The sequence below is a fragment of the Anopheles coustani genome, chromosome 3, assembly GCF_943734705.1.
Source record: "Anopheles coustani chromosome 3, idAnoCousDA_361_x.2, whole genome shotgun sequence".
NCBI lineage: Eukaryota > Metazoa > Arthropoda > Insecta > Diptera > Culicidae > Anopheles > Anopheles coustani.
The window spans coordinates 31,453,060-31,476,807 of NC_071288.1; the positions used below are offsets into that span (position 1 = coordinate 31,453,060).

General features: G+C 42.3%; 1 protein-coding gene across 1 annotated transcript; it reads right to left on the minus strand.

The window, feature by feature from the left end:
• Positions 1 to 1,129: 1,129 nt before the first annotated feature.
• Positions 1,130 to 23,456, minus strand: LOC131259380 (phospholipid-transporting ATPase ABCA3-like). The gene is made up of 14 exons (XM_058260864.1): positions 22,444 to 23,456; positions 21,502 to 22,232; positions 21,092 to 21,424; positions 20,762 to 20,997; positions 19,718 to 20,659; positions 19,399 to 19,592; positions 13,253 to 13,463; positions 9,252 to 9,470; positions 6,927 to 7,044; positions 4,720 to 6,853; positions 3,774 to 4,507; positions 3,364 to 3,696; positions 1,983 to 3,271; positions 1,130 to 1,883 (listed from the first exon to the last, which is right to left on the minus strand). The coding sequence occupies exons 1-14, from the start codon at positions 23,454 to 23,456 to the stop codon at positions 1,710 to 1,712; spliced, it is 8,661 nt and encodes a 2,886-aa protein (XP_058116847.1). The 3' UTR covers positions 1,130 to 1,709.
• Positions 23,457 to 23,748: the final 292 nt, after the last annotated feature.

Sequence of the window (23,748 nt, forward strand, 5' to 3'; positions counted from 1 at the left end):
GGTAATATGTTAAGCTTTCATAACAAAATATTTAATATGCACATTTACCATGTCTTACTCACTTTTGCCAAGTAAAACTGTATGCCATTATGGAAAAAACACTTTTTCAACTTTGGTAATGCAGCAAAAAAATCTTTTGAAGTAAAAGAGTGTTTTAAAAGTATTTAGAAAAGTTTCACCGCCGGCATGGACCCGGATCAACCCCAACCGTAATTTCGAAAAAAAACACTCTGCTAATCGTTCCTGGTCTCTTTGAAAAAACAATGAAAACGATTAGAAAATGAAATGATCTAAACAGTCAAGTTCTTTATTCTACTAAGTAAACACCCTTATCAGTCGGTTATCATAGCTGTCAAGCTGTGTGTAATCTTTTTTTTATCAGTGATCACGGAACAACAAGGCATGTGTTGTCCTGTTTGTGGTGCCACTCCTGTTCAGAAGAGTGATCTAACTTTGCTTGAAACAGGATATACCCCACAACCTTCCACATTATTGCATGGCATATCCCCACTACATTGCTGGCTGCGGTTTCAGTTAGAAGCTGTAATAATTTGAACTAATCGGTTAAACTGGGAAAGATGGACAGCATAAACCAATGAGTTGGACTGAAGAAATTAGTTTGAAACGGCGGCGCGCCTGCAGCAAACGGACTGCACTAGGTCAACCGAAAAAGGGAGTTTGTTATAAATTTGTAAAATAATACCCTTATTAGACGAGCGCTTTTGCTGTCATCTTTGCCCAGAATTTTACTACCAAAATATTCTTTTGACATAAAAATGCTCTCCGCTCGTGTAATAACGCAATGTTCCACAAAATGGGTAATGCAGTTAATTGATCATTTTCATGTTTGAATTTAGCGTATTGTTCAACCTAGAGTAACGAACAAAATCTGTTGCAAACAGAGCTAAAAGTAAACAAATCGCCACTTTGAAATAAAAATTCTAGTCGAAAGAAAATCGGAACCGGGCACGACCGGTTCTGACAGCAATATTGCGCATAAATCGCAAGGGATTTATAAAAGGAAATTAAATTGACTGGGTCTGTAATTTAAAACATAAACCTTAGTGTACTCCGATGTAACTGTGGCATCGTAAACGATGTCTGCACTAACAAGTCAGAATAATATTGTTATTAAAAAATCGCTTTGTTTTATTTGAATACTGATCCTCACACACAAAACAATACAATAAATACGTGCTTTCCTGCTATTTCCTCATTTTCATTAGGGATGTTTGCAACGCGTTTTATGATTGTAGCTCGAAAAAGCATCAATTATATATTAACTAACTAACCACAAGATTAGTAGCATTGGTTGAAACTCGTGCATCAACATACAAAAAACAAAGACAGTATACAGATGCATTAAACAGCAGCTGTTGACACAATACAAAATATCTTCAAATACGACGAAGTTCTTGCGTTTCAAAAACGAGAGACAAATTGACCGATTAAACTTAGTCAAACATGATACCGATTCTCGGAAATTATGCATCAGAAAAATTTTAAAAACAATTTTGAATGTGGTTTTGGATTGCCACAATATCCTGTTCTTTGGGATAAGCAATTTGTGAACTGTTTTCATACGTTTTTCGCTTAGCCTCACTATTTTCGAGAGTACTCTGATTAAGAGTTTGCACAGGAACTACACAACCCTCTTAGTTTTATAAACGTTGCTGAAAATTCATGCTTTTTTTAAATAAAACTGCTGTTCAAGGGTTACTTTCATTTGCTTTTGCGCGAAATTTCATAAAAATGTCCTCGAGCGAAGTTTCGTTGATTGAATAGCTTGCTATTGCTTCGTCGTGCGCTTCTTTGAGTTGATTCACTTTTTCAAATAATTGAGACAGCATGACCGGAGGATTAACGGCAAATTTCAACATATCCTGCAAAATGAAGAAACATTATTACACTTGCTCACATTATGATACACATGACTGAATGTTCATGTGTGAGTTGAATGAAAAATTGTTCAAGTAACGTACTTCATGTTCTTCTTTTAGCGATGCGTTCAATCGCTTCTTAATTTCCGCAATAAGCGATTCATAATTTTCAGCATCATCCATAACCAACGTGTCTTTAAGTTTGATTAGTATGTTGTAACCCTGCCCGTGGTTTGATTTTAGCTCCAGAATGCTACCGATGCATCGAAGTGTTCCATCGACCATAATGGACAGCCGATTACATAGTTCCTCACACTCTTCCATGCTGTGGGACGTTAACAGGATCGTTTGATCTTCTCGCTGAATGTCTTTGATACACTTCCAAAGAAACCGTCGAGACTTTGGATCAACACCAGTCGTCGGTTCGTCGAGCAGCACAACCGACGGTCCACCCAGCAGTGCGAGAATCGTGTTTACCTTGCGCTTAGTTCCGCCGGAACACTCTCCCACCGCATGATCTTTATATGCAAGTATGTCCAACACCGTCAGCCAGTAAATAATGTGCTTTTCTCTATCCTGTATATTTTTAATCGAAGCGCAGTAATCTATCGTCTGGTACACGGTCAAAAAATCAAGCAACATGTCAATCTGCGGACAGTAGCCGTACTGCTCCCGGTATTCTAACGGGTTTGCCTGTTGCACCTCACAATGTTGCAAGTAGATCTGACCATCCGAAATCGGCAGATTACGGGAGAGCATCTGAAACACGGTCGTCTTTCCGGCACCATTCATTCCGAGCAGTCCGAAACATTCCCCACGCTTCACCGCGAAGCTGATCTGTTTCACTGCCTTGTGTTCGTCCATGTACTCCTTTTCCAACTTTTTCACCACTATCGCGTACTGGTCCCGCACGTTTGTTGTATTCTCCAGCAATTTGTCCACTGTGTTTGACTCCTCTTGTACGTTCTTCAAAAAAACACTATCAGTTTCATCCATATTTTCAGCAGCGTCTTGTAGTTTCGCTAAACTGGATGTTCGGCTTTTTCGACACGATTTTTTAGTTTTAAACATCAAACAGAAGACGGAACAATTTTTGAACTTTGAAATATTCTCTCGCCGATAAATGTGCTCAATGACTTCGTTTAAAATCAATACCAGTATTGGTACCACAACCAGTGGTGCGACGTACAGTTTTACCAGGGATAGTGGCTTATTGTCGTCAGCTTCGATTTTGGAGGAGCGCGATTCATAGACTATGAGTTTTTCATTTTCGTAGATTACGTGCATTGAATGCTTCAAGGCAAACTCCGGAATTATGTGCAGTAGCAATATCAAAGTAGAATTATTTTGTATATCGTCGTATCCGCTCGAAAGCAGCACCACACCACAAACTGTTAAGAAGAAAAATTGCAATATTAACGTTTCTATTGGTCAGCTCGGTATCGATTGGACAGCCAATTCGCATCTTTCCCGATATTCTTACCCCCAATGATCATTAAATAGCTCATGATCGTGATCGCCGTATTCGCATGTTCCACACACTTGCTTATGATGTACACTACCAGCAGGGCTTGCACGCCATACAAAAGTAACGCGGCAAAGATGTGCATATACGCAGACGACGAAAAAACATTTCCGCGATCGGTAATTAATGGCAAAACCACCACCAGCGTGGTTATCGCAGTATGCAGCAAAATGTCAAATAAATAAGTGCTGGTCCAGTATACATACCGGTTAATGTTTTGTAACTGTCGAAAACCTGTCTGATGTTCTAGCAGAGGCAATTGCAAGTATAATAAAATGTAGAACATGTACGCTATGTGAGGGAGGACAAAACCAAAACCGTTATTTTTAGAAAACATGCTCACGAGGAGCATCGTTTGCGATATTTACCGATTGAAACAAGCTCCGTGACGTAGTATGGTGTCGCAACATCGATTAGTAATTTGCGGGTTGATGGAATGTTCTGCACTTCGACATTCGCACTGGGATGACCGAAATAGTAGCGCATCAGTATTGTGGTCGCTATACTTTGTCCAATACCGGTACTGTGCACGAGGTTGTTGTTGTGTAGTATTGTCATGTCTAAACCATCCTTGGTATGATTGCACTCAATTCCTACTACCACTTCGTCGCGGTATTTCGTGTAATCCTTTCGAATTTCATTGTTTAGCAACTCTATCAGTGATATATTTTCCTGAACCACCAGATCTACTCCCTCAAACGTTGTATTCTTTAAAATGGTACGGAATAATGATTGTGTGTTGTCTCCATTTTGGAGGGAAAAGGAATTGATTGCTATTACACCACGTGCATTCGAAATTTTCGTTGCGATAAGGCTTACGGCGGCTAGATCCATAGCACCTGCCGTGTGCCCGGTGGCGATACAGCAAATAAACATGACTATAACAGGCAGCAGCAGTAACGCACCGTAAATGTGCTTGTTGCATTGCATATGGATAACCTTTTTGCGCCAAATGGCCCAGCCTATGTTTAATGAAGCACGTGACAGTACGTTGGACGCCCTTTTAACTGTAGTCGATGAAGTTAGTGGCATTCTGATGGGACTATCGACGCGATCTTCACTTTCCGGATGATGCTGGAATCTTTTGTTGGATTTGCTAGAGCTACAATAAACAAGAAAAACAATATTAGAAGCTTATTTTGCAAAAAATAAAAATATAGTTCATAGAACCATTATTAACATATTAAACAATAAGGTTGATTTGTAAACTGAAGGTGAAAAAAGAAATTACTCTCTTTTAGGAGATATTTCTCAACCAAAACATTCTGTTTGGACTACAAAAAAAAAAATTGTTTACACTAAATTTAGACTTACTTTAAGAACACTTCCTCAAGCGACGCATTCGTCATGCTTATAGCTTCAATGCCTCGATCTTTCTGATTGGTTTCCAATGTATTTAACAGCGCCGGGTACTGATTCAATGATTCATAAGGCAACGTAATAGAAAATACTTCTTTTACTGATTCTCGTACGGTTGACTTGGGTACGTGTTGCTGAACTAATTTCCATATTCCATCGGCGTCAAATTCGGGCCCTTTTAGCAGCTTCAGTGTGTAACCCTTGCCATAACGTTGTTTCAGGAATAACGGGGTTCCAAACGCTACCAACTCTCCGTACTCCATGATCGCAATCCAGTCACCGAGAATGTCGGCCTCTTCCATAAAATGCGTTGTCAGTAGGATTGTGTGATCTCTGCGCAGCTTCAGCAACAGATCCCATATGTCGCGCCTAGACTCCGGATCTAACCCGGATGTCGGTTCATCGAGGATTAACAGTTTGGTGTTCCCTATGATGGCGTTGGCCAAAGAAAGTCGCCTTTTCATTCCGCCGGATAGTGTGTGGACAAAAGCTTCGCTTTTATCCATCAAATTTACTTTTTTCATAACATCCACCGCCTCCTTTCGAGCGTCCTCAAGACTTAAACCTCTTAAACAACCGAAAAATTCCACGTGTTCTCGACAGTTGAGGAATGAGTAAAACACGTTGTGCTGGGGACAGAACCCGATCTGCTGCCGGTACCGATCGGGAGCTTGCTCTCCGTCCACAATTATAGAACCGGAAGTACGTGGGACCATACCGGTAATAATGTTCATTGTAGTCGTCTTTCCGGCACCGTTGTGGCCAAGTAATACCGTGATGCTATTTGAATAGATGGAAAGAGAAAAATCTTTCACCGCTACCTTTTCCCGCCCGGTGTTCCAGCGTCTTTTGTAAACCTTATTTAACTTTGTTATTCGAACCAGAGGTTTCACCTGTTTACCAACTGCTTGTTGTTCAACTCCATCCGGAATGGGTGTATCCAAGCACATGGAATCAACAGGAACCATTTCTTGGTCAACTGACTGATCCACTGTACGGCGACTTTCGGCCATTACTCGGTTGCCCATTAGTGTACCACGTGCCCTAAGCCAGTAGTTTTTCGATAAACAGAATCCTTTTGACTTCGGTGTTCCATACCGCCCAGGAAATACGTTCGTAACATAGAACCACAGAAACAGCCAAAAAATAATGCCACAAAGCTGCATCAGGTAAACGCTGAACAAACTATAACTTTCAAACGTAGGATACGCACTATTGAACAGATCGTGTGCCTCAAAGACATGACCGGAGGATTTGTATGAAACAAATATAAGCCCACCAGTCAGCCAACCATTCACGGGAAAGATGCAAAGTGGCAATGTTAGGGATTTGAAGATATAACTAACCAAGACAGAGGAAAACAAACAAACGGGTGCCACCGCTGCGGCAATGGTTGACGATTCGAGGGTAGTGCTTAGAAAAAAGATGAATACAATCAAATGTATAAGATACAATAGGCCGAGTAAGATCAGCCAGACAACCTGGGCAGGGTTGGTTTCCCAAACATCAATGAATAAACAGTATACCACACTTATCAAGAAAACTATGAAAAAATGAATTAAAGAAATGCTGAATAGTGTCACCTCATTCCAATAGCTAGCCGAACAAACTATTTTCAAGTATTCCTTTGCACCGTTAGCTCGCTCTTCTAATAAGGGCAGCAATAGTAGGTACACACTTTGAAAAGTACCACATGCGAGTGTCCAAACGACTGTATAGAAGGCACTGTTTGAGTCCTTTATGTTAGGACTTTCCACCACTGGAATGTGTCCATAGTGCAAGGAAGCATGTGGCATCTTTAAATCGTCGCCGTGACTCGCTTTCTCCAAGTAAAATGTATACGCCCGATCGATCGCATTCTGGAGAGCTAAAAATCCGCTCTGGATGTACTCGTTATTGCGTATCTTGTATGCGTTGAAAACGTCCCGCGAGTATGTTTGTTCGGTCTGAAAGTTATTGTTTTTCATACGTATTGTGTATCGAAGCAAATCATCATGGGAAATATTCGAAAAGATGATGCCGAAACAAATGTGTTCGTTGTCCAGAACTTTATACTCCAACAACTGTTCGGTTGCAACTGGTTCAACTCCTGTAAGCACATCATGAATCATGATCAAAAATTAGACGTATAAAAATCGAGCAAACCAATTTTATCAGCATACTTTCTTCGACGATGTATAAAATTTGACGTACATCTTCCATGATAGTTTTTGTTAGGCTGGTATTTGGCGTATAGTAGAATTTGTTGATAAGCTCGCTAGGTAAAAAATTCGCCAATTCCTAAAAGCAAAGAAGAAAAAATGTCAATAGAATCCATGGTGATGTGCCGCCATGAAACTGGCCAATAAAATTCTTGCATGTGTTTAGCCTAGGTCTGCACCACACAAAAACGGTTAATATCCAAATGAGTTTGTTATGTTGATGATTGCGTAGCCAAATTTTCATAAACTCATGCAAATAATACGTGTGGGAGTTCATGTTGTACATCTCGTCCAGTATAATCATAATCGAGACATCCAATCCAAACGGTTCACACAACTTTTAGGTACCTCCTCTCGCAAATGGTGTAGCCACGAGAGTGATTTCGGCAGGGCGACCTCATTTAGGATTTTACCCAGAAAACTGCTATTCAAAAAAACACAAAAAATCAAACATGATCATGCATTAAGATAAGAATATCACAAATCTTTCTCGGAAATACCCAGACCGTGCTTTTTATAGACGTTTACACTAGTCATGAGAATAACGATTCAGTAACGTGATTCAATTCAGAGTGAGTGAGTTATAATAGAGAGTCAATTCTTTTATTCACTCAGTATGAATTGACACTGTGAGAATGATTCGGCTCAGTGAGAATGTATTGCCTCAGTGAGAATGAATTGACTCTAGGAGAGTGAATTGGCTCAGGGAGAGTGGATTGGCTCATGGAGAGTGAATTGGCTCAGGAAGAGTGAATTGGCTTTGGGAGAGTGAATTGACTATTACGCGAGCTGAAATTACGCAGTTTTTCGATGGATAATTACTGATTAACTGAATTGACCTGGTAATCACTGATTATTCATCGAAAAAATGTGGAGTTTTGAGCTCGCAAAATAGTCAAATCATTCTAAGGGAACCAATGCACTATTCCTGAGCCAATTCACTCTTCCAGAGTCAATACATTCTCACTGAGCCGAATCATTACAGGGTTTCGATCCATATAATGGATAGAGAGAACATTTTAAAAGCATAGGGGATATTTTCAACCGGTTGAGAGAGCTTTGCAATCATATAGGGGAATGTTTTAGACAGCTAGGGAAATCGTGCAAATCTACCAGGGAGCTTTGCAACCGGTAAGAGGAGCGAGCTGCTAACTTCACAAAACTCAACGTTTTTGTTGAAAGGAATGACTTTAGATAATTTAATATTTTAAAAACGTATAAATTGGTTTCAACTAGACTAAAACAATATTCCCCGAGTTTTCAGCTTTTTTCGACATGTTACGAACGGTTCGGTCAAACAATCGATCCGCTGAGCCAAACGCAAAGTGACAAGTTAATGTGGTATATTCGATGCGAGGTTCTCCACATCTATCGTACTAAATTCGTTGCATGACAAACGAAGGTAAACTAGTTGATGCATAAATCGAAGACACAAGTTTTAATTAAATTAATAGACCAGTAAAAATACACAGCAATTAATTTAATTTTCTTGCGTGGACGTACAGGGGTGGATCAAAGTAAACAAACAAATTACAACAAACGAGAACTTTTGGGGGGTTGACAGCTTGCTCCCCTAAGGCTGGTGTCAGTGCTTTGTCGCACGATGTTTAGTCGGATGTCAGGTCCGCCAATTTTTCTGTAATTTTACAAATTCTAAGATTAAATTTTTTTTCTATTCTATATTATATAGAGAATAATATATTATATTTCTCCGAGTTTATAAAATCCAGCTTTGTTGACAGATAAAACCAGATGCATCCATCCGATAAAATCAAACGATTTTGATTTTATCGTACGATAAAATCGTGCGACAGCTTGCAGCTGTCAAATCCCATACATTTTGGGCTGTCGAAACTTAACGCGGTAAAGCACTGACACCAGCCTAACCGGTTGCAAAGCTCCCCGTTGGGTTTGCATGATTCCCCTGGCTGTCTGACACATTCCCCTATATGATTGCAAAGTTCTCTCAACCGGTTGAAAAAATCCCCTGTGCTTTAAAAATGTTCTCTCTACCATGATATGGATCGAAACCCTGTAATGAGCCAGAATAAATCATCTTGATGAATTGAATCAGTTCATTCATTGCGATGAATTGGCTCACTCACTCACTCTGACTCAGTTTGCACATCACTAATTTACACACATCACTATGCGAAAACTGATAGTCAGCAGCGGGTCTCGTCCTACGACGAACTAAAGCGATTAGCTGATGTATAAAATTACATGGATTGCATGATAACCATGAACCAAGATTTCGATTAATATATATATAAGATATAAACTTACTTCTTCGCCGTATACGCTCTCATCTCGGCCTATTGTTTGTTTTTTCTGGGTAGAATTCAATATGAATATAAGCACAATGAGCGGTATAAAGGTAATGACGATGTTCCGAAACTTGTGCCGTTTTTTTTCAGTACGACATTTTTTAATGAAATGTTGCGCTGTCCTCATTTCTCTGGGTTTCACAACTATTTTATTTTGAACACTTGACTGAGAACCTCGCTTAAAATTTATATTTTAGAAGCACAATAGGCGTCGGTATACGTATAGCACGACTCGATCCGCCATGTTTGTGTATAATCATGCCCTTAAAGCTCTTGCACACATTGCCAATGTTGGCGCCAACTTTCACTGCCAATATGCAGATTCTATGGTATCGCCATCTTTCGGAAAAATTTGCAACCAAATCTTGCTCAACCAAATTTTGGTTGCAACCTCGCCAACATTCGACAATTTAATGTTACTTAGTACAGAAGGTAAACAAACCAGTCTACCAAGCGTAAACAACCATTCGCATTCAAACACAACTGTTGTTGTTTATTTTTCAGAGAAAAAATGAGTATAGAACAAATTGTAAAAGAATGTTGTCGTCGACAACTTGTCGACAACTTTCGGTGATACTTCGCACATGAGCAATGCCAAGACAAGCTATTTTGACAGAAGAATAGAGGTTGTCAAGTATTTGTTTTGGTATTACCTTGGCAGGCATAGTTCATGTCTGCAAGGCCTTTAGGCCATAGCCAAGATCGATAAAAAGTAAGGTGGCAGCATACTACCCGGTTGACAAAAATTCAAATTTTTTGCAGCTGTCATGTAGTTACAACAACCCGCTAGGCGATTTCGAGCAAATCGTCCTCAAAAACGTCCTCCATGACACAAACATCGAGCAGTTTTGTATGGTGAGGAGGACAAGGAGGACGATTGCTCGAAAAACGTTCTCCTTTTGTTTCATCCCCATACAAAAATGGAGGACGTTTGTTCGCGCGGAGGAGGTTTTGAGGACGATATTTCGAGCTGCTTAGCGGGAAGTTTTTCCATGGCAGATTGCTGGAATTCTTGCTGGAACTACATAGTACCAGCAACAATTTAAATTTCTGTCAACCGGGTATGCAAAAACCCAGCGAGCAAAGGAACTTTCCTCGCCGACACATAATCAACCCAGCTAACAATTGAGGGTATTATGATACACGGGGTCCACACTACAGCGCAACGTCCCGTTTCAAAAGTAGCCCAGTTTCGGCAGAACAATCGCGCAAGCCAAGCGCGACAGAGGTAGGAGAGTATGTGGAAATATGTATCACATTGTGTCGCAAATTCGGCTAAATTTTTTCATTGAATTTTGAGGTAGTAACTGTTCATCTCCACATAGCGAACTCTCCTCCGACGAACTGTCGAACTCAGTTCCCGCAACAGCTGGGAAACTCGTAGGAAACTGGTAGGAAACTCTTGACAGCACTAGCAAAGCCCCTCGTTCTGACGTTTAATAACTGACGGATTAAGAAGAAGCGAAGAAGACCGAAACAAATGCGAGTCCACTTAGCGAACTCGGGAAACTCGAAACTCCATACAAGTTTGACAGGAGTTTCACCAGAGTTTCCTATGAGTTCGCTATGTGGAGATGAACAGTAATGCATGATATTTGTTTAACTACATATTTTATGCACGCTGAGTGAGTTTGGCGCTTCTACATCTGAAATTCACTGAGAAAACAACCTAAAAAAAACATCGACGATATTTTGCCCCACCGTATGAGGTATATTTTTTTCCGTCATCTCCTACTTGGTGAAGAGCAGTTTGTTTACGTTTCGGCACCTGAAAAAACTTTGGTAAAAATATCAATTAAAACGGAGTTTGATAACTGAATTACATTTGTGAAGCCTAAAAATAAGTAGTACAACGAAAAATCCGATGTTTCGTGAAGAATATTGCTCGTTTTGTTCGCGTTTGTGTTTCGCTTTGTTTACGTTTTGTCCAGCTGTCGGTTTGTTTTCGTTTCGAATTGACATTTGACAAGAGCTAGCGCGACGTCGCGTTTTTCGCTGTTTCTATACTAGCGGGATTTGTACGAAATTTTTTTGTATCGTTTCGTGACAGGACGTCGCGCTGTAGTGTGGGCCCCGAGCTAGGCATCGTCTAGCGCGATTTGTGCGACATTTTTTTTATATGGAGTTCAGCCGCCTGTCAGGCGACGTCGCGTTTCGGGACGGGACGTCGCGCTGTAGTGTGGACCCCTAGTCATAATACCCTCAATTGTTAGCTATCGAATACTACCGAAATTTCTCGTTACTCGGGGTCCACACTACAGCGCGACGTCCCGTCACGAAACGAGACGTCGCCTGACAGGCGGCCGAACTCCATACAAAAAAAAATGTCGCACAAATTGCGCTAGTGTAGAAACGTAAACAAACCGACAGCTGGACAGAACGTAAACAAACCTAAACACAAACGCGAACAAAACGAGCAATATTCTTCACGAAACATCGGATTTTTCGTTGTACTACTTATTTTTAGGCTTCACAAATGTAATTCAGTTATCAAACTCCGTTTTAATTGATATTTTTACCAAAGTTTTTTCAGGTGCCGAAACGTAAGTAACCTGCTCTTCAACAAGTAGGAGATGGTGTGGAAATATATACTTCCTACGGCGGGCCAAAATATCGTCGTTGTTTGTTTAAGTTTGTTTTCTCAGTGAATTTCAAATGTAGGAGCGTACAACTCACTCAGGGTGCATAAAATACGTAGCTAAACAAATATCATGCATTACTACCTCAAAATTCAATAAAAAATGTTAGCCGAGTTCGCGGCTCAATGTGATGCATATTTCCACATACTCTCCTACCTCTGTCGCGCTTGGCTTGCGCGATTGTTCTGCCGAAACTGGGATACTTTAGAAACGGGACGTTGCGCTGCAGTGTGGACCCCGAATTAGGTACACTGGAGGAAACAAGAACAGCACCACCTTGTTTTTTGCCAATATTTTTTATAATTCGTTAAAATAAGAGCTTTTTCGAGTTTTTTACGTTACTACAATCAGTTTCACAACTTTTCAGTGGATTACGATCGCATTCATGTGGGCTAATAACATTAAAACAAAATAAGTCATGAAAACAGGGAGGAAATAAAAATAGCACCACTTTGGTTTTTTGTTCAACAATTGAAGATATTTTAACAAACCCTCAATTAAAATATAATTTAATGATTTTATTAGTAAATATAAGAGTATTTGTATCTAACCCGCAGTTCCTCTCCGAGACTCGTTGCGATCGGACGCACTTTTACCAAAACAGAGTGTTAAAAAAAAAAAGTGCAAAAGCAAGCCACATCATGGCTGCTTCGAGAAGCACCCTGCGGGTGGATTTCTCGAAGCTCCCCAAAAGGCCGTCCTTGATGGAGGCCACAACCCTCGCCATGACCAAGCTGGGTCTAAGCAGCTCTTCAATCGTTTCAATCCGGACGAAGCCGGCATCCCACTTCCTTCACATCCGAGTGAAGGACCAGAGCCTTGCTCTAAGAACCGTCGAGGAGAACGACGGCAAGCATTCTCTCGAATGCGACGGGAAGAAATTCCCGATCCCGATCGTAATGGTCGACAATTCCGTGGTCATCAAAATCCACGACCTGTCCGAGGACATCACGGACAGATGCATTACGGATTTCTTTGCTCGCTACGGAGAAGTCCGGTCAATCCGAGCCGGAGTATGGGCGAAGCCATACCCGTGTGCCGGAATCCCTGACGGATACCGCTACGTCACAGCGGTCTTGTCTAAGCCGGTGCCGTCATACGTCTCGATTGGAGGGGAAGAGACGCTGGTAACATACCGGGGACAGCAGCAAACGTGTCGAACATGCCGTCTTGCTGCACACCATGGGATGACCTGCACCCAAGGCAGGAAACTGGTGGCTCAGAAGACGAGCGTCAACGAGAGGCTGTCGTATGCCTCAGCGGTGCAGAATGGCACCGAAAACCCTGCTCCAGCAACAGTCCCCCGGGCGAGCACACAAACCGTCCGTGCACCGACCGACCCGGTGAGCACACCGACCGTTCCGGCAAGCACAATGCTCATCCCATCGAGCACACCGATCATCCCGGCGCCCGCATCGACCGACCCGGAGAGCGCACCGGCCGTCCGCGCACCGACAGTCCCGACGAGCACATCGACCGTCGCGGCGAGCACATCGACCGTCGCGGCGAGCGCACCGGCCGGTGCTTCGAGCCTGACAATAGGCGCACCAGCAACGATCATCCCGATGCAGGCCACTAGCGTTGCGGCTAGTACACGGACCGTCCCGGCAGTAGCATCTTTCATCCGGGCAAGTGCGTTGACCGTACCGGCAGCATCGACCAGCACCAAGATGGACAACGCCGGACTTCAGGTGGACGCCGATGCCTCATCGACGTTCAAAGCCCCTCGTGTCCCTTCACCTTCCGCTACACCTTCATCCCTTTCCTGGCAAACAGTGGCAGGTAAGAGAAAGACGGACGAACAGACGGACAGCGACGTGTCGTGCAAGTCTGGGGAGGAACCGATCAAGCGTAAGCCAGGTCGTCCTCCCAAAAAGACCAATACCACGGCAGCGAAACCGACTGGGGTAATGGAAGTGGACGCACAGTAGTTTGGTGGAAATGGATGAGTTGATGACATCAGTGACGATCGCATCGATAAACATCAATGCGATATCCAATTCCACCAAACTAGATGCACTACGAACTTTCATACGCACTCTTGACACAGACATAATCTTCCTACAAGAAGTTTCTGTCAAAGACTTAGTGCTCCCTGGGTACAATGTTGTAACAAACATTGACCACACAAGGAGAGGTACAGCGATCGCCTTGCGGGTGAACCTAAAATTTTCTCACGTCGAGCGTAGCTTGGACTCACGACTAATCTGCGTCCGGCTTGAGAATTCTTCCACGCTATGCAACATTTACGCTCCTTCGGGAAGTCAAAACAGAGCTGAGCGGGAACTCTTTTTCAACCGCTCGTTGGCGTACTACCTGCGGAATGCACCGGGACCGGTCATCCTTGCAGGGGATTTCAACTGCGTGCTGAAGTCCAAGGACGCCACGGGTATGGGGAATACGAGTCTCACTTTGCAAAACTTTGTTGACAGTATGCAGTTGTGTGACAGCTGGGAGGCTCTCAAAGGAAACTTTGTAGAGTTCTCTCACATCACACGTGGTTCGGGCTCTCGCATCGATCGCTGCTACGTCTCTAAGGACATGAAGGATCAACTACGTGCAACAGACATGCACGTATTGTCTTTCTCGGACCATAAGGCGCTCACGGTGCGCATCTGCCTTCCAAACATACCTCGCATGCGGCAAAATGGATACTGGCAACTTCGGCCACATATCTTGACAGCCGAAAACATGGAGGAGTTTAGATGTAAGTGGAACTATTGGACAAAACAGCGAAGGAGCTTTGGCTCCTGGATGGAATGGTGGATTCATTTCGCCAAACCAAAAATAAAATCGTTCTTCCGATGGAAAACGAATGAAAAATACTCCATGTTCCGCTTGCAGCATAATATTCTCTATGCGAAGTTAGAGTCCTCATACGGTCGGTATCTTTCCAATCCGATCGAGTTGGTCAATATCAACCGTATAAAAGGAGAAATGCTACTCCTTCAGAGGCGTTTCTCCGAGGACTTTACAAGGATTAACGAAACAAGGGTGTGTGGGGAAAACCTCTCCACCTTTCAGCTTGAGAAACGAAGGCGGGAGCGCACCGTGATCACCAGACTTACGTGTGACAACAACGTTGTTTTGGACTCTCCAAAACAACTGGCAGACTATATACATACGTACTACAGGGAGTTATACACCGACGAGACAACAAACGTTGACGATACTTTTGCCTGTCATCGTGTAATCCCCGAAGATTGCGAAATCAACAACGATTGCATGGATGAGATCACCTACGGTGATGTCCTTCATGCAATTGAAAAATCGAAACCTCGAAAGTCTCCTGGGCCGGATGGAATTCCGATTGAATTTTATCAGCGAACGTTTGGGATAATTTGGAGAGAAATCATATTGATTCTCAACGATGCTCTCAACGGTCGTTTCCCGGCGGCCTTTGTCGATGGGGTCATAGTGCTTGCGAGGAAAAGGGGAGATGGGTGCACACTATCTTCGTACCGTCCGATCTCTCTGCTTAACACTGACTACAAGCTGCTTTCCAGAATTCTGAAGCAGCGGCTCGAGAAGATTATTGCTAGGTGGCAAATCATTTCACCGTCGCAGAAGTGTAGCAATAAACCCTGCAATATCTTCCAAGCTGTGCTCTCTGTTAAGGAGAGAATATTCGAACTCAAACGGAAGAAGAAGTGTGCAAAACTCGTCTCTTTCGATCTCTCGCAGGCGTTTGACCGTGTTGACAGGGGCTTCCTGTTTGGAACGATGGATTCGTTAGGGTTTAATCCCGCACTAGTGCGGCTTTTGAGGAAAATTGGTGAGCAATCTTCGTCCCGTGTCATTGTAAATGGATCCCTATCACCTGCCTTTCCCATCCAACGTTCCGTGCGACAAGGAGATCCCTTGTCAATGCACCTGTTCATCCTCTACCTTCACCCCCTCATCAAGAGACTCGAAGATATATGCTGCGATCAGGACGACCTGATCAACGCGTATGCTGACGACGTCTCCGTGGTGAGTACTTCCCCTTCCACAATCGAGCGGGTGAGAGCAGCAATTGAGGCCTTTGGAGTCACTTCTGGAGCGAGGTTAAACGTCCTTAAAACCACGGCTCTGGACATCGGAATGGTGACAACCGAGAACAGAATCAACCTGCCATGGCTGCACACCGTAGAACGGCTCCGTTTACTTGGAATTCTGTTCTCTAACAGTATCCGGGAAACAGCGGGCCACAATTGGGATACTGTTATCAATCACTTTCGTCAGTTGGTATGGCTGCACAGGGTGAGAGATCTAAACCTGCTGCAAAAGGTAACGCTGCTCAACTCATTCTTGCTCCCTAAGCTATGGTTTGTTGCGTCAGTCTGTGGCCCTCGCGCAATGGACATAGCCAAGGTGACAAGTTTGATCGGGTCTCTCCTCTGGAACGGATCTGGGGGTATACGTGTCTCGCTCCAGCAGCTGGCCCTGCCACGAGACCGTGGTGGCTTAAACCTACACATCCCAGCCGTGATGACAGCAGCCCTACTCACAAACCGCTATGTTGCAGAACATCAGAGCCTCTCATTTGGAGCCCAACACATCTTGTGTGCGGGAAACCCCCCAGATATTACATTGATACCGTCTACGTATCCGTGCCTTCGCAGTGTTGTCCAGCAACTGGCGTACACTCCATGTACGGTAAAAACACAGCTATCCACCAAGGCCCTCCGCAGGTTGCAAGTGAACAGACTACCCCCAGCCAAGATTCAGTCCCATCCGAAGGCAACCTCTAAAAAGGTGTGGAACAACATCCACCGAAGCAAACTAACAGCGGAGCAAAGATCCACCTTATATTTGCTTGCGAATGGCAAGATCCCGCACGGAGAGCTGCTTATGCGTATGGGACGCACGCCTTCGGCTTCCTGCATGTTCTGTGTTGAGTGTGACACCCTGGAACACATGTTCACCTCCTGCACTCGCGTTATTGCCGCCTGGGACCTGCTGCAGCAGTGCATCAGGAATGAAGCTCCAGGGTGTCAGTCGTCCTTCGAGTGTCTCCGATTCCCAGTGCTTGGGAATATAAGCATTGCGCAGCGGAAGGTTGTCCTTCGTTTGTTTGCAAACTACATCATCCACATCATTGGAAACAATGATGCTGCGATCGATGTAAATGTCCTTAAGTGTGCACTGTATTTGTGATTATAGAGTATAAGAAAGTTTTGTTTGTACACCTTATCTATTTATAAAATAAATAGTTTATATTTTACAAAAAAAAAAATCCCTTCAATACGCGGTGATGTGGAGGTACAAAATACATTTTTTCAGAGAGTTCTGCACATGGCGCTCCCAGCATTCACGAAGCATTAGCACCTAATTGTTGCTTCATTGTTTTACATTTGAAGACAACCACGATGACCATAAATAGGCCAAAAGTTTTTTATGAGATAAGGATACAAAGAGCCTGCTGGCCATCTTGATAGCTCCATTCTTATACCAGGAATCCAACCTGTAGTTAACATCAACTCATGGAATCTGGTATATTTTTATTGTAAAACGAAGTCTAAGCTCATCAAAGTTTAATTTTGTTCAATTAATCCTGTTTCTAGTACATCAAACTTCATTGTCAGTCAGATGCATGGCAAGGTAAGCTTTCGTTGCAGTGAGAGAGCTCCCCATATCAATGGTTTAACACCACCAACGTTCCGGCTCATTTTAACACCAGGTTCTTGTTGAAGATCTAGCTAAAACTATTGTCACTGTAGGAAACCAAGAGTGAACTTTATTTAGCCAGAAAAGAACTTTCTTTCAGGCGTCGCTGCAACAAGTATACCTTAAAGCGAATTTGAACCGTTTCAATGCATGTCGCTCTGTCATGTTGAGCTTGCGGAATCTTTGTGGCTACTTGTAGTTTTCCCCGCTCAACGTAATTTGCTGCAAATGTCTTATTGGCACCTTAAGTTGAATTCTGCATGATTTCGAATCACTCGTCCCGGGTTTGTTCCTTATTTATAAATTATACGCATATCCATCTCCGTAAGCTGGGTTTTAATTCCGCGTTGGTCCTTGTGGCCGTCGTTACCGGAATGTTTCATCAACCCTACTGCTATGATATGTAATCGGAAGGTTTTTAGACCGATTTTCAGGGAACAGAGGGCTGTACCATGGTCAGTTTTGATGTTTAGCTTAATTTTAACGAAGCGATGCTGTTCCTGACCCATGTCTTCTAAATGGCTTGGAAAATCAAATAACACACGACTAATAAAATGTAATTACTTTAGTTTAGGTTCCATACTAACTACTTATATCGTAAAAACTCATTTAAAATTATTAGTTTTTGAAATATCTTCAATTGCTGAACAAAAACCCAAAGTGGTGCTATTTTTATTTCCTCCCTGTTTTCATGAAATATTTTATTTCAACGTTATTAGCCCACATGAATACGATCGTAATTCACTGGAAAGTTGTGAAACTGATTGTAGTAACGTAAAAAACTCAAAAAAGCTTCTATTTTAACGAAATATAAAAAATATTGGCAAAAAACAGGGTGGTGCTGTTCTTGTTTCCTCCAGTGTATTGCATGATGGAGACGCATAGTAGGTGATAAACTTCAAGTTTCTCATACTTATTTCGAAAAAAGGTAAAGGGTGCGCTTAGGCGTAAAAAATTATCATTTATTATTACAAAACATTCTAGACTATAAGAGGGTATGTTTCATACGAGGGCGGACCCAAAAGTAACGGGAATCGGGTTGTAGGGAGAAGTGGGGGAAAGGGGATCGGGTTCAATATTTTTTTAAATTGTAACATGTTCTGGATCAGTATGCACAGTTTAGTTTCTGTGAGTGCATCCGCTAGTCTTTGAGATTTTTTTTCAGTGAAACGGTTTTAGTTTTTTCGGCGATTTTGTGAGATGGCCAAGTGGAACTGAGGCCAACCTCGTTCTGTAAACTCAAAGTAAAAATCTCAAAGTACTAAAAGAAACTAAACTTTGCATACTGATCAAGAACATGTTAAGATTTTAAAAAAATATATTGAACCCGATCTCCTTTCCCCCTCTTCTCCCTGAAACCCGATTCCCGTTACTTTTGGGTCCGCCCTCGTATTACAATCTTTTACAATTTTTAGTGATGGCGTAAGATTAGGAACGGAAAATTGGTAAATTTACCAGGACTTTGGTGATTGCGCAATATTTCATCACATTCATGTTTATTTTACTTAAACTGTCAACAATTTCAAAGTATAATGATATACCTTTCCAAAACTGTACTTCAAGTGAAATTCCGGTCAATATTTTAGGAGTTACAAGCCTTCAAAATTAATGCAATTTTTTCTATTTTTCTCCCAATATTTTCACAAATAATGACTTTATCGGAATGTTTCTCAGAACCTGGAATAACAGAGATTTTCCCAATTTCATTTCCCATTCCCAGTCCAATCCCCCCCTCAATTCAGCCTTCCCGCCTATTCGTCCATATAAGGAGGTGGATTCCCCCGTGTACCAAGCTTGGATATTTAGGCGACAAGTTACCATTCTGTACGACGCGGACGTATTGAGTAGGAGTTGGGTAGGATACCCTTTACAGAACTAAAGATGTCCTCGAGAGAAGTTTCATTAATTGAATAGCTTACTATTGTTTCGTCGTGTGCTTCTTTGAGTTGATTCACTTTTTCAAATAACTGAGACAGCATGACCGGAGGATTCACTGCAAATTTCAACATATCCTGCAAAATGAAGAAAATTATTATTACTTTTATTACTATTGCTATAGTAATAATATGTTATTACTATTGCTCACATGAAAAAATGTTCATGTGTAATTGCATGAAACATTCTTGAAGTAACGTACTTTATGTTTTTCTTTTAGCGATGCGTTTAATCGCCTCTTAATTTCCGTAATAAGCGATTCATAATTTTCAGCATCATCCAACTTGTCTTTAAGTTTGATTAGTATGTTGTAACCCTGCCCGTGGTTTGATTTTAGCTCCAGAATGCTACCGATGCATCGAAGTGTTCCATCGACCATAATGGACAGCCGATTACATAGTTCCTCACACTCTTCCATGCTGTGGGATGTTAACAGGATCGTTTGATCTTCTTGCTGGATATTTTTGATACATTTCCAAAGAAACCGCCGAGACTTTGGGTCAACACCAGTCGTCGGTTCGTCGAGCAGCACAACCGGCGGTCCACCCAGCAGTGCGAGAATCGTGTTTACCTTGCGCTTAGTTCCGCCGGAACATTGGCCTATCGCATGATCTTTGTATGCAAGTATGTCCAACACCGCCAGCCAGTAAATAATGTGCTTTTTTCTATGCTGTATATTTTTAATCGAAGCGCAGTAATCTATCGTCTGGTACACGGTCAAAAAATCAAGCAACATGTCAATCTGTGGACAGTAGCCGTACTGCTTCCGGTATTCTAACGGGTTTGTCTGTTGCACCTCACAGTGTTGCAAGTAGATCTGACCATCCGAAATCGGCAGATTACGGGAGAGCATCTGAAACACGGTCGTTTTTCCGGCACCATTCATTCCGAGCAGTCCGAAACATTCCCCGCGCTTCACCGCAAAGCTGATCTGTTTCACTGCCTTGTGTTCGTCCATGTACTTCTTTTCCAACTTTTTCACCACTATCGCGTACTGGTCCCGCACGTTTGTTGTATTCTCCAGCAATTTGTCCACCGTTTTAGACTCCTCTTGTACGTTCTTCAAAAAGACACTATCTGTTTCATCATTTGCAGCAGCGTCATGTAGTTCCATTTCCCTGGATGTTCGGCTTCTTCGACACGACTTGTTAGTTTTGAACATCGAACAGAGAATGGAACAATTTTTGAATTTTGCAATATTCTCTCGCCGATAAATGTGCTCTATGACTTCGTTTAAAATCAATACCAGTATTGGTACCACAACCAGTGGTGCGACGTACATTTTTACCAGGGATAGTGGCTTATTGTCGTCAGCTTCGATTTTGAAAGAATGCGATTTATAGATGTTGAGTTTTTCATTTTCGTAGATTACGCGCATTGAATGCTTCAAGGCAAACTCCGGAACTACGTGCAGTAGCAATATCAAAGTAGAATTATTTATTATATCGTCGTATCCGCTCGAAAGTAGCACCACACCACAAACTATAAAGAAGAAAAATTGCAATATGAATATTTCTATTGGTCTGCTCGGTATCGATTGGACAACCAATTCGCATCTTTTCCGATCTTTTCTTACCCCCAATGATCATTAAAAAGCTCATAATCGTGATCGCCGTATTCGCATGTTCCACACACTTGCTAATGATGTACACTATCTGCAGGGCTTGCACGCCATACAAAAGTAACGCGGCAAAGATGTGCATGTACGCAGAAGACGAAAAAGCATTACCACGATCGGTAATTAATAGCATAACTACCACCAGCGTGGTTATCGCAGTATGTAGCAAAATGTCAAACAAATGCGTGCTGGTCCAGTACACGTACCGATTGATGTTTTGTAATTGTCGAAAACCTGTCTGATGTTCTAGCAGAGGCAATTGCAAGTATAATAAAATGTAGAACATGTACGCTATGTGAAGGAGGACAAAACCGAAATCGTTATTTTTAGAAAACCTGCTGACGAGAAGTATCGTTTGCGATATTTACCGATTGATACAAACTCCGTGACGTAGTATGGTGTCGCAAAATCGATTAGTAATTTGCGGGTTGATGGAATGTTCTGCACTTCGACATTCGCACTGGGATGACCGAAATAGTAGCGCATCAGTATTGTGGTCGCTATACTTTGTCCAATGCCGGTACTGTGCACGAGGTTGTTGTTGTGTAGTATTGTCATGTCTAAACCATCCTTAGTATGATTGCAATCAATTCCTACTACCACTTCGTCGCGGTATTTCGTGTAATCCTTTCGAATTTCATTGTTTAGCAATTCTATCAGTGATATATTTTCCTGAACCACCAGATCTACTCCCTCAAACGTTGTGTTCTTTAAAATGGTACGGAATAATGATTGTGTGTCTCCATTTTGGGGGGAAAAGGAATTGATTGCTATTACACCACGTGCATTCCAAATTTTCGTCCCGATAAGCCTTACGGCGGCTAGATCCATAGCACCTGCCGTGTGCCCGGTGGCGATACAGCAAATAAACATGACTATAACAGGCAGCAGCAGTAACGCACCGTAAATGTGCTTGTTGCATTGCATATGGATAACCTTTTTGCGCCAAATTGCCCAGCCTATGTTTAATGAAGCACGTGACAGTACGTTGGACGCCCTTTTAACTGTAGTCGATGAAGTTAGTGGCATTCTGATGGGACTATCGACGCGATCTTCACTTTCCGGATGATGCTGGAATCTTTTGTTGGATTTGCTAGAGCTACAATAAACAAGAAAAACAATATTAGAAGCTTATTTTGCAAAAAATAAAAATATAGTTCATAGAACCATTATTAACATATTAAACAATAAGGTTGATTTGTAAACTGAAGGTGAAAAAAGAAATTACTCTCTTTTAGGAGATATTTCTCAACCAAAACATTCTGTTTGGACTACAAAAAAAAAATTGTTTACACTAAATTTAGACTTACTTTAAGAACACTTCCTCAAGCGACGCATTCGTCATGCTTATAGCTTCAATGCCTCGATCTTTCTGATTGGTTTCCAATGTATTTAACAGCGCCGGGTACTGATTCAATGATTCATAAGGCAACGTAATAGAAAATACTTCTTTTACTGATTCTCGTACGGTTGACTTGGGTACGTGTTGCTGAACTAATTTCCATATTCCATCGGCGTCAAATTCGGGCCCTTTTAGCAGCTTCAGTGTGTAACCCTTGCCATAACGTTGTTTCAGGTATAACGGGGTTCCAAACGCTATCAACTCTCCGTACTCCATGATCGCAATCCAGTCACCGAGAATGTCGGCCTCTTCCATAAAATGCGTTGTCAGCAGGATTGTGTGGTCTTTGCGTAGGTTTAGTAACAGATCCCATACATCGCGCCTAGACTCCGGATCTAACCCGGATGTCGGTTCATCGAGGATTAACAGTTTGGTGTTCCCTATGATGGCGTTGGCCAAAGTAAGTCGCCGTTTCATACCGCCGGATAGTGTGTGCACAAAAGCTTCGCTTTTATCCATCAAATTTACTTTTTTCATAACATCCACCGCCTCCTTTCGAGCGTCCTCAAGACTTAAACCTCTTAAACAACCGAAAAATTCCACGTGTTCTCGACAGTTGAGGAATGAGTAAAACACGTTGTGCTGGGGACAGAACCCGATCTGCTGACGGTACCGATCGGGATCTTGCTCTCCGTCCACAATTATGGAACCGGAAGTACGTGGCATTATTGCGGTAATAATGTTTATTGTAGTTGTCTTTCCGGCACCGTTGTGGCCAATTAATACCGTGATGCTATTTGAATAGATGGAAAGAGAAAAATCTTTCACCGCTACCTTTTCCCGCCCGGTTTTCCAGCGACCTTTGTAAACCTTATTTAACTTTGTTATTCGAACCAGAGGTTCCACCTGTTTACCAACTGCTTGTTGTACAACTCCATCCGGAATGGGCGCTTCCAAGCATATGGAATTCACAGAAACCATTTCTGTTTCAACCGACTGATCCAATGTATGGCAACATTCGGTCACTCGGTCCTCCGTTAGTGTACCACGTGGCCTACGCCAGTAGTTTTTCGATAAAAAGAATCCTTTTGACTTCGGTGTTCCATACCGCCCAGGAAATACGTTCGTAACATAGAACCACAGAAACAACCAAAAAATAATGCCACAAAGCTGCATCAGGTAAACGCTGAACAAACTATACCCCTCAAGCGAGGGATACTCGTTATTGAACAGACCGTGTGCCCCAAAGACATGACCGGAGGATTTGTATGAA